The sequence below is a fragment of the Nerophis ophidion genome, linkage group LG27 (assembly GCF_033978795.1).
Source record: "Nerophis ophidion isolate RoL-2023_Sa linkage group LG27, RoL_Noph_v1.0, whole genome shotgun sequence".
Classification (NCBI taxonomy): domain Eukaryota; kingdom Metazoa; phylum Chordata; class Actinopteri; order Syngnathiformes; family Syngnathidae; genus Nerophis; species Nerophis ophidion.
The window spans coordinates 33,772,117-33,784,583 of NC_084637.1; the positions used below are offsets into that span (position 1 = coordinate 33,772,117).

The 12,467-nt window shown below is 44.0% G+C and overlaps 1 protein-coding gene across 2 annotated transcripts in view; it reads left to right on the plus strand.

Moving 5' to 3' along the window:
• Nucleotides 1–3,566: 3,566 nt before the first annotated feature.
• Nucleotides 3,567–12,467, plus strand: part of appa (amyloid beta (A4) precursor protein a) — a 98,508-nt gene continuing 89,607 nt past the window's right edge. For both annotated transcript variants that reach the window (XM_061889534.1, XM_061889535.1), the window contains exon 1: nt 3,567–3,727. In XM_061889534.1, the coding sequence (XP_061745518.1) occupies nt 3,668–3,727 (60 nt within the window). In that variant the 5' untranslated portion in view covers nt 3,567–3,667. The remainder of the gene's footprint in view (nt 3,728–12,467) is intronic.

The window sequence follows — 12,467 nt, forward strand, 5'->3', positions numbered from 1 at the left end:
AGGATACAGAGAAGGTAGGTACTGTGCAGGTAAAGATAAGTTGACTGGGTGAAAGAAGGAGGCACCAGTTTGACTCCAGGATGCAGGGAAGGTAGGTAATGTGCAGGTATGTTGAATGGATAAAGGCAGGAAACACCAGCAAAAGTCGGTCCCGTCCATTGCTGCTTGCAGCTTTAATTTTATTTGAAATGTGAACTGGGCTTCCATGAAGAGGAGGCTACGTCGGATAGTCGAACCTCGGATTCAGGGGGAACAGTGTGGTTTTCGTCCTGGTGGTGGAACTGTGGACCAGCTCTATACTCTGGGCAGGGTTCTTGAGGGTGCATGGGAGTTTGCCCAACCAGTCTACATGTGCTTTGTGGACTTGGAGAAGGCATTGGACCATGTCCCTCGGGAAGTCCTGTGGGGAGTGCTCAGAGAGTATGGGGTATCGGACTGTCTGATTGTGGCGGTCCACTCCCTGTATGATCAGTGTCAGAACTTGGTCCGCATTGCCGGCGGTAAGTCGAACACATTTCCAGTGAGGGTTGGACTCCGCCAAGGCTGTCCTTTGTCACCCATTCTGTTCATAACTTTTATGGACAGAATTTCTAGGCGCAGTCAAGGCGTTGAGGGGTTCTGGTTTGGTGGCTGCAGGATTAGGTCTCTGCTTTTTGCAGATGATGTGGTCCTGATGGCTTCATCTGACCGGGATCTTCAGCTCTCACTGGATCGGTTCGCAGCCGAGTGTGAAGCGACTGGAATGAGAATCAGCACCTCCAAGTCACAAGTCTCTCAAAGGGCTGGACAAACCACATAAGGGCAAGGAAAAACTCACCCCAGTGGGACGTCGACAATGATGACTATGAGAAACCTTGGAGAGGACCCGCATATGTGGGCCCCCCACCCCCAACTTTGGACAGCCAGTACTTCATCCATGGCCACCGGACCAGACCCCCTCCACAAGGGAGAGTGGGACATAGGAGAAAAAGAAAGGAAACGGCAGATCAACTGGTCTAAAAGGGGGGTCTATTTAAAGGCCAGAGTTTACAAATGAGTTTTAAAATCAGACTTAAATGCTTCTACTGAGGTGGCATCTCGAACTGTTACTGTTGAAAGTGAAACTGTTCCAGGTCAATAACAGTCCGCATGGCAGCTTTGTGCTATTAGTGTCAAAATTGCAACTTTTTCTTGTTGCATGTCACTGTTTACTCTTTTATTACTCTTTTTTATTTTTGTTTTATTATAGTGTTTTTTAGAATGGGCCGAGGGCCATTAAAGGCCTACTGAAAGCCACTACTAGCGACCACGCAGTCTGATAGTTTATATATCAATGATGAAATATTAACATTGCAACACATGACAATACGGCCGCTTTAGTTTACTAAATTACAATTTTAAATTTCCGGGGAGTTTTTTCTTAAAAATATCGCGTAATGATGACGTGTACGCTTGACGTCGCAAACTGTTAGGAAATATGAGCGCTGCGCGCACACACACAGCTAAAAGTCGTCTGCTTTAACGGTATAATTACACAGTATTTTGGAGATCTTTGTTGCTGAATCTTTTGCAATTTGTCCAATTATTATTGGAGAAGTCACAGTAGAAAGATGGAGTTGGGAAGCTTTAGCCTTTAGCCACACAAACACACGGTGATTCCTTGTTTGAAATTAACAGAGGTGAAACTTTACTATGGATCACAGCAAACATGGATCCCAACCGAATGTCAACCAGCAGGTTTCGGTGAGAAAATTGTGGTAAAAAGTCGCTTCTTACCGGGGATCAGCTGAGCTTGTGCCGTCCATGAAGCTGCCGTCGACTCCCCTGAGACATTGGCGTCAACACACCCGTGGACACACACCTCCGACTATCAGGTACTGTTAAACTCACAAGCAACACAATAGAAAGATAACGGATTTCCCAGAATTATCCTAGTAAATGTGTCTAAAAACATCTGAATCCGTCCCAATGCAATCGCCTTTTTTTTTTTTTTTTTTTACTTATTTTTTGTCTTTGTTTTCGGGCTCCAGTACTCTGGAATGCCCTCCCGGTAACAGTTCGAGATCCTACCACAGTAGAAGCATTTAAGTCTCACCTTAAAACTAATTTGTATACTCTAGCCTTTAAATAGACTCCCTTTTTAGACCAGTTGATCTGCCGTTTCTTTTCTTTTTCTCCTATGTCCCACTCTCCCTTGTGCAGGGGGTCCGGTCCGATCCGGTGGCCATGTACTGCTTGCCTGTGTATCGGATGGGGACATCTCTGCGCTGCTGATCCGCCTCCGCTTGGGATGGTTTCCTGCTGGCTCCGCTGCGGACGGGACTCTCGCTGCTGTGTTGGATCCGCTTTGGACTGGACTCTCGCGACTGTGTTGGATCCATTATGGATTGAACTTTCACAGTATCATATTAGACCCGTTCGACATCCATTGCTTTCCTCCTCTCCAAGGTTCTCATAGTCATCATTGTCACCGACGTCCCACTGGGTGTGAGTTTTCCTTGCCCTTATGTGGGCCTACCGAGGATGTGGTGGTGGTTTGTGCAGCCCTTTGAGACACTAGTGATTTAGGGCTATATAAGTAAACATTGATTGATTGATTGATGTTAGAGATGCGCGGTACAGCTCGGTTGGTAGAGCGGCCGTGCCAGCAACTTGAGGGTTGCAGGTTCGATTCCCGCTTCCGCCATCCTAGTCACTGCCGTTGTGTCCTTGAGCAAGACACTTTACCCACCTGCTCCCAGTGCCACCCACACTGGTTTGAATGTAACTTAGATATTGGATTTCACTATGTAAAGCGCTTTGAGTCACTTGAGAAAAAGCGCTATATAAATATAATTCACTTCACTTCACTTCTTACTGGGGATCAGCTAAGCTTGTGCCGTCTATAAAGCTGCCGTCGACTTCCCTGAGACATTGCGCGTCAACACACCCGTGGACACACCCTTCCGACTATCAGGTACTATTAAACTCACTAAAACACTAGTAACACAATAGAAAGATAAGGGACTTCCCAGAATTATCCTAGTAAATGTGTCTAAAAACATCTGAATCCGTCCCAATGCAATCGCCTTTTTTTCTTTTCTCTAGTCCGTCGCTATCAATATCCTCAAACACGAATCTTTCATCCTCGCTCGAATTAATGGGGAAATTGTCGTTTTCTCGGTCCGAATAGCTGTTTTTGCTGGAGGCTCCCATTAAAAACTATGTGAATATGTGAGGAGCCATCAAACATGTGACATCATCGTCTGCGACTTCCGGTAGAGGCAGGGCTTTTCTGTTAGCGACCCAAAGTTGCGAACTTTATCCTGGATGTTCTCTACTAAATCCTTTCAGCAAAAATATGGCGAAATGATGAAGTATGACACATAGAATGGACCTGCTATCCCCGTTTAAATAAGAAAATCTCATTTCAGTAGGCCTTTAATAAATTAGTTGGGGGCCACAAATGGCCCTCGGGCCGCACTTTGGACACACCTGGTTAAGTAAGCACAAGCCGCGAGTCCACCTGCGCGCGATCTCGGGGGCGAGCGCGCCCATCCCTCTCCCTTGCAGTCACGTGACCTGGCAGGCAGCAGCCGCGCGCCCTCTCGCGAGCATTCAGACAACGGGAGTCGCAGCCGCTGGGAGACACGCAGTCTGGTCCTCCGCTTTAACGTTAAAACTGCTCGGCCGAAGTCCGCGAGACGACATGGGGGATCGAGTGGCTTTATTGCTGCTGGCTTTTGTGACGGCGACTCTGGCCGCAGAGGTAAGAAACGTGTTTTTTGTGTGTGTGTGTTAAAATACTGTCCTCCGCTCCAATGCCGCTGTCAGCAGAACAAAGCTGGCTAACGGGAGCTGTATGAAGACCGGAAGCTGAGCGAATATGTCCTTTCTCAAATACCGACTTTCATATTAATCCATAATAGTTGGGCGTATATTGACGTTTAAAGCCAGTTTGTGTGTGTGTTTGCTCAAGCCTAGACGGCGGGTGTTAATGATATCGGAGTTTACTGACATTTTATTATGTAGGAACCGGAAGTGGTGGCTTAACTTTGGTTTGCCTCCGCACCCATCGTTTAAAGTCATTATTACCCATCGTCAGAGCAAACTAAACATACACATTTATTTTTTTAATATAGTTAAATCCAATTCGGATCTGGATGGCGTACATTTGTCCCCCCCTCCGTTAAAATCCTCAGGCAGCATTTCCACAAGTCGGATGCCCATCCATCCATTTCCTACCGTTTTTCCCTTGCGGGGTCGCGGGGAGGTGCTGCATTCGGGCGGAAGGTGGCGTACACCCTGGACAAGTCGCAAGACACAGCTATTTGTTGCATGTAAATATATTTTGTATCCGTATTTCTATCGTCGATGAACCCGTTTAGGGAATAAGCGGTAGTAAATGGATGGATGTTTAAAACGAGCAGCGAGGCAAAACAGCTTTTCGTCCGGTTGTCCGGGCGCCGGTGGCTAATTTTAGACGGGTGGGCGTGTTTGGGGCGAAAAACGAGGCGACCTGGTATTTACGTGTCTTCTCTCTAAAGACCCCCCCCCCTGTGCGATGACGTAGATATTAAGGATATTAAGCCTCCCAAAATGAAGACTGCCACCGATAAAGCAAGGTTTGATGGAGAAAAGGCAAGTAAGATGGCGGCGGTGCACTGCAGCATTGGCGAGGCTGGAGAAAAGTGGGAAGCAATCAGGAGCTGCAGGCTCCATTGTTGCCTTCCTGCATTGTTCTTTTAAACCACAGCCTATTGTGTGTTAATAAGCCCTGTGTTTGCACGCAGAAAAAAAACATTTTCCAGTCAAGCAAATCACTGCTCATCCGTTTTTTGATGCACACATTCAAAATGTCTGTGCATAATTCATTGTAAAATTGTGGCCCCATGTTAAACTTTTAAATAAGCCTCTTTTGTTCCCTATGGCAGTGGCTCTCAACCTTTTTTCAGTGATGAACATTTGTTTTAATTCTAGTACCCCTTAATCAGAGCAAAGCATTTTTGGTTTTAAAAACAAGAGATAAATAAGTATAATACAGCACTATGTCATCAGTTTATGATTTATTAAATTGTATAACAGTGCATAATATCCAATCCAATCCACACATTTAAACAACAATAACGTTTCCAAAGTGCTGCACAGCCATGTTAAAAACAATATTATGCTCCACCAATGACTGAATAAAACAAAAAATAAATACAAATAAAAACAAATATGATTAAAAACTATTTTAAAGGGTAAAATCAATTAAAACATCCATCCATCCATCCATCTTCTTCTGCTTATCCGAGGTCGGGTCGCGGGGGCAACAACCTAAGCAGGGAAACCCAGACTTCCCTCTCCCCAGCCACTTGGTCCAGCTCTTCCCGGGGGATCCCGAGGCGTTCCCAGGCCAGCCGGGAGACATAGTCTTCCCAACGTGTCCTGGGTCTTCCCCGTGGCCTACTACCGGTTGGACGTGCCCTAAACACCTCCCAAGGGAGGCGTTCGGGTGGCATCCTGACCAGATGCCCGAACCACCTCATCTGGCTCCTCTCCATGTGAAGGAGCAGCGGCTTTACTTTGAGTTCCTCCCGGATGGCAGAGCTTCTCACCCTATCTCTAAGGGAGAGACGGAGGAAACTCATTTGGGCCGCTTGTACCCGTGATCTTATCCACTCGGTCATAACCCAAAGCTCATGACCATAGGTGAGGATGGGAACGTAGATCGACCGGTAAATTGAGAGCTTTGCCTTCCGGCTCAGCTCCTTCTTCACCACAACGGATCGGTACAACGTCCGCATTACTGAAGACGCCGCACCGATCCGCCTGTCGATCTCACCATCCACTCTTCCCTCACTCGTGAACAAGACTCCTAGGTACTTGAACTCCTCCACTTGGGGCAGGGTCTCCTCCCCAACCCGGAGATGGCACTCCACCCTTTTCCGGGCGAGAACCATGGACTCGGACTTGGAGGTGCTGATTCTCATTCCGGTCGCTTCACACTCGGCTGCAAACCGATCCAGTGAGAGCTGAAGATCCCGGTCAGATGAAGCCATCAGGACCACATCATCTCCAAAAAGCAGGGACTTAATCAATTTAAACAGTAAAATAAAAATCAAAGTGTATAAAAAACACAGAGGACAACAGAAGCTTAGAGAAGGCTATGCAGAACAAAACAAAAACCTGAACTGGCTACAAAGTCTACAAAAACAGAATGCTGGACGACAGCAAAGACTTACTGTGGAACAAAGACAGCGTCCACAATGTACAGCCGAACATGACATGACAATCAACAATGTCCCCTCAGAGTAGCATAAAAACAACTGAAATAGTCTTGATTGCTAAAACAAAGTAGATGTGGGAAATATCGCCCAAAGGAAGACATGAAACTGCTACAGGAAAATACCCAAAAAAGAGAAAAAGTCACCAAAATAGGAGGGCAAGACAAGAACTAAAACACTACACACAGGAAAATGACAAAAAACTCCAAATAAGTGACGGTGTGATTTGACAGGTGGTGACAGTAGACCTTCTTTGAGACAAGAGCTATAGTCATGCATGTTGTAGATGTCAGAAACAGCGGGAGACAGAGTGCAGGTAAAACGGTGTCCAATGCTTAAACCAAAAATAAACACAAGTTGCGTGCCCATGAGAAAAGGTATTGAAGCTTAGGGGAAGGCTATGCAGAACAAAACAAAAACTGAACTGGCTACAAAGTCAACAAAAACAGAATGCTGGACGACAGCAAAGATGGCGTCCACAAAGTACATCTGAACATGACATAACAATCAACAATGTCCCCTCAAAGAAGGATAACAACAACTGAAATAGTCTTGATTGCTAAAACAAAGTGGATGCCGGAAATATCGCTCAAAGGAAGACATGAAACTGCTACAGGAAATTACCAACACAATGCCACCAAAATAGGAGGGCAAGACAAGAAGTAAAAGAATACACAGGAAAACGGCAAAACACTCCAAATAAGTCAGGGTGTGATGTGACAGGTGGTGACAGTACACCTACTTTGAGACAAGAGCTATAGTCATGCATGCTTGCTTATGCTTTAAGTCATATACAACAATTGCAACAACAACTTTTTTCTGTCAACTGAGTTTCATTTCTTAAAGGGGAACATTATCACAATTTCAAAAGGGTTAAAAACAATAAAAATTAGTTCCCAGTGGCTTGTTGTATTTTTTGATGTTTTTTCAAAATTTTACCGGTCTCGGAATATCCCTAAATAAAGCTTTAAAGTGCCTTATTTTTGCTCTCTGCGAAGACACTGGCCAATGTAAACAAACAATGGGAATACCACAGCAAGATATAGCGACATTAGCTCGGATTCAAACTCGGATTTCAGCGACTTAAGCGATTCAACAGATTACGCATGTATTGAAACAGATGGTTGGAGTATGAAAGTATTGAAGAAGAAACTGAAGCTATTGAGCGAATAGCTATTGATGCTATTCATAGCCATAGCATGGCCGAATAGCTGCGTTAGCATCGCCGGTAAAATGTGCGGACCAAACGATCAGGACTTTCGCATCTTTTGACACTGGAGCAACTTAAATCCGTCGATTGGTAAGTCTTTGTTTCGCATTAAATGTGGGTGGAAGGAAACGTAATATAGTTGGAAATTCATCTGCAGGTTATCCATACATCTCTGTTCCATGTCTGCTTTAGCACCGCCGGTAAATAGCATGTTAGCGTCGATTAGCGTAGCATGTTAGCATCGATTAGCTGGCAGTCAACATCAACAAAACTCACCTTTGTGATTTCGTTGACTATCGTTGCAAATGCATCTGCAGGTTATCCATACATCTCTGTGCCATGTCTGTCTTAGCATCGCCGGTCAAATGTGGAGACACTCTGGCACATTCAATGGGGGTCTGGCGGCAGACACTTTCGCATCTTCGGGCCAGTGGTGCAACTTGAATCCCTCCCTGTTAGTGTTGTTACACCCTCCGACAACACACCCACCAGGCATGATGTCTCCAAGGTTCCAAAAAATAGTCGAAGAAACGGAAAATAACAGAGCTGAGACCCGGTGTTTGTAATGTGTTGAAAATGAAAATGGCGGCTGTGTTACCTCGGAGACGTCACATTCTGACGTCATCGCCTCCAGCGCGATAAACAGAAAGGCGTTTAATTCGCCAAAATTCACCCATTTAGAGTTCGGAAATCGGTTAAAAAAATAGATGGTCTATTTTCTGCACCATCAAGGTATATATTGACGCTTACATAGGTCTGCTGATAATGTTCCCCTTTAATTATTTCTGCTGTTGGTGTGCCTGCGGATTTTTTCAACGCAAAAAAATATGCTTTGGCTCAGAAAAGGTTGAAAAACACTGGCTTAGGGCACATTAGTGCAGTGTTTTATTAAGTTATGCACTTTCACCTAATTTGTCAGAAAAATATTTTTTGCAAACCAACAATTATAATCCGCAAACAATGTGCCGTGGTAGAGTGCCTATGCTGTCTGGAGATCAACAGACTAACCGTGAAATACTCTTCAGTACCAGTAGGTGGCAACAGGTAGCTCATTGCTTTGTAAGCCTGCTTTGAGACAAAATAATTAACGATGATCATGGTTTGAAGTCCATCCATCCATCCATTTTCTACCGCTTATTCCCTTTCGGGGTCGCGGGGGGCGCTGGCGCCTATCTCAGCTACAATCGGGCGGAAGGCAGGGTACACCCTGGACAAGTCGCCACCTCATCGCAGGGCCAACACAGATAGACAGACAACATTCACACTCACATTCACACACTAGGGCCAATTTAGTGTTGCCAATCAACCTATCCCCAGGTGCATGTCTTTGGAGGTGGGAGGAAGCCGGAGTACCCGGAGGGAACCCACGCATTCACGGGGAGAACATGCAAACTGTGGTTTGAAGTCATATTGAACAATTGCGTCAGGTATTTGATGAGAACGACTTCATATTGTCAATATAGGCTGTTGTGTTTCGTTTTCAACATTTTCTGCTGGTTGTGTCTGTCATGTATTGGTCACTCGGGTCACAGGACAATACCGGAACCATTGTAAGGGGAACTTAAGGGCGGGCGACACAGGGTATGTTGACATATGTTGTGAGTTGGACACTTGGAAGTGGAAAAAGGGAATAGAAGGCAGTAAAAGACTAGCTTTCTTTTGGTGTATTGTCAAGTTTAGATAGCTAGTAAGTGAACTAATAAGTGACAAGTTTGGCACACAACAATGGCGACCCCTGGATTTTTTCAATGAACAAAATGTGCCTTGGCTCAAAAAGTGTTGAAAAACACTGCCTTGTGTCCCCCCGCAGGCAAGATATTATGTCCCTAGGAGAAATGTGTAAAATTGTGGTCCGGTTTAGGACCAACTTTGGTGAATATATGACTACTGGTGTGGTTGTAGGAATGTTTTTTGTCTTTGTGCTATAATAGTCTGCTAGCATTGGGCCCCAGTGGGGCAGTGCCCCACCAGTACTGATGCTGCATTCCATAAACCCTGGGAAGTTTCAAGTCAGAGCTGGGAATGATGTTACAGCCGAGTTGTGAGCGTTCCAGTTACGAGGTCGGAAATAAAGATTGCCACATTCACGAAAGCTATTTTTGACCTTGCCTTGTCTGAATAATGACAACTTACAGAAAAATATGCACTCTTTCTGCAACCTTTAAATACAGTGGATGAAGAGGAAACACAGACGCTATTGCGATGTCGAACGTATAATGCACATGAAATGAATGTAGTTTACACTACAGTGATGTTACCATATATAAATGTACAACAATACATTGTATATGGCTTGTTTACTGCAACAAAAAATAATCAGAAGTGCTAATAATGGATATTCTAGAAGAGGATTCCATTGTTTACATTTAGAGCAGGGGTGCCCACACTTTTTCTGCAGGCGAGCTACTTTTCAATTGACCAACTCGAGGGGATCTACCTCATTTATATATATCATTTATATTTATTTATTTATGAAAGAGACATTTTTGTAAACAAGTTAAATGTGTTTAATGATAATACAAGCATGTGTAACACATATAGATGTCTTTCTTTCACGAAGACAAGAATATAAGTTGGTGTATTACCTGATTCTGATGACTCGCATTGATTGGAATCAGACAGTAATGATGATAACGCCCACATTTTCAAATGGAGGAGAAAAAAAGTTGTCCTTTCTGTACAATACCACATGAAAGTGGTTGGTTTTTGGCATCTAATTCATCCAGCTTCCATACACTTTACAAGAAAAACATTGGCGGCAAATTCCGTAGCTTGCTTGATTGACATTCACGGCACCCGAGGGTCTTGTGAGATGACGCTGGCTTCTGCCAGTTCATTATTATGAAAAAATGACAGAGAGGAAGGCGAGAAACACTTTTTATTTCAACAGACTTTCGTGCCGTCCCTTCCGTCAAAACTCTAAAGGCCGACTGCACATTTCCTATCTTCACAATTAAAGCCCTGCTTCATGCTGCCTGCGCTAACAAAATAAGAGTCTCGGAAAGCTGGCGTGCACAAGTGATGTGCACGCCAGCTTTCTGAGGGATCGCTTGTGCACGCCAGTTTTCCGAGACTCTGTATTTAGTTAGCGCAGGCAGCATGAAGCAGTGCTTTTATTGTGAAGATAGGAAATGTGCAGTCGGCCTTTAGAGTTTTGACAGAAGGTACGGCGCGAGAGTCTGTTGAAATAAAAAGTGTTTCTCGCCTTCCTCTCGGTCATATTTTAATAATAATGATCTTGCAGCAGCCAGCGTCATCTCACAAGACCCTCCGGTACCGTGAATGTCATTTAAGTGACGTCTTGGTGAAGATTGATGATCACTAATTTTTAGGTCTATTTTTTTAAAAAGCCTGGCTCGAGATCGACTGACACACCCCCCGCGGTCGACTGGTAGCTCGCGATCGACGTAATGGGCACCCGTGGTTTAGAGTATCCATCTTTAAAACAAGCTCAGGGTAAGTAGGAATGCTCTGATTCTCAGAGTCGGATATCCAACCTCAAGAGGCGTTCCAGTTCAAATTCCGACTAACTAGGAACTCTGAAAATTCGACTTCCCCGTACAAATGGAACAGACTAATAGAACTGCAGTAATGGCACTCAGTAGAGATCTCTGCTATGGATGAGCAATCAGTAGCTATGTTTCCATACACTAAATCAGTCTGATTCCTCAAAAATAAAACTTTTTTTTTGGTATTTTCACACCAACATATGATGTCCCTGTGTCTACGCACTCTCTCTAATGTGACTATTGGTCATACGCTGTGTGCCTCCCATACTGTGGGGGGCGCTTATTATCTTTTAGCGTGGATAAATCTATTGCTTTTCCAGTTTGCCTTTGATGTCACACCAAATAAATTTAGCTTTACCGATAAAGCCCAGTTCTTGTTGTGCTTGATTTTGCTGTAATATTGGCACAGATGACACATATTACGTCTCTGATGGCCATGCTGATGTTAAATAGCAGACTGCATCAAGAAATTATCTTAGATTGCGCTACAAATATGACCCTACTAGCAAGAAGGTCTCTGAGTTGCTGGACTGGAGGACGCAGGTCCAAAGCAAAGACGGGTGGATGAGACTTATAGAGTTCTTTTGAAGAAAAACCTTGGGAATGTCTCAAAGTTTATTTAAATAAACTCTGTGGATTGCTGGAAGGAGTTTTAAATCTGAAAAAAAAAGACGATACTGATTTTAATGCGGGTTGTTATTGTTGTGTACCAGCTTGCCAGTTGTGTGGAATACAGTATTGCTAATCAATTTAAATTACACAAATGCAGCGTGAAGAGTTTTGGGTATGCTTTGTTCTTTGTCCTGTAATATACCGGCTTCTCTTACATTTAACTTGTATTTGTTCGAGAGTCTCAATTTCCCTGGCTACCTTTTTAAATAGATGTTTGTTTTCTTCCTCCCATCGATGCACTTCAAAATGTTCCCTTCTTTTAATTTGTTAAGCAAATAGACAGGCTCCTTTTCACCAAGTTGTTGCCTATGTTTTTATTGATTGAGATCCGCTTCCGGGATATGAGACTGAACGCATGCGGCGGCACACACCAACTCAGGCGATCTGGGTTGTAATTGCATAATCTAGGTGTGTTTGTCCGACTTTTCAAAATCCAAACCCGATGAGATTAAGAAGTTTCCATGGGTGGTAGAATGTTTCTTTTCAGCTGAACTGTTTGAGAAATCAGACTATTTCATGTACATGAAAACGCAGTCAGTGTGTTGGGGAAAATGATCGATTCTTCGATACATCACAATTAGATGATCGCTAATTGATTTGTACGGTAATCAAATCGTAGCTCCTGAATCGTAATTGAATTGTGAGGTGCCGGAAGATTCCCAACTCTAGAATTTAGTACTACAGTTTTTACGACCAAGCTCTTATCAATACACTAGTATCTCAAATAAACCCCAGCCATTGAAATGCATTTAAAATCATTTTTAATCTGTGCTTGGTCCCTCCAAAATCAGTGATTTTAACATGTAGCATGCCTTCCAAAAATATAAAATAACTTTTAGTTGAGACATA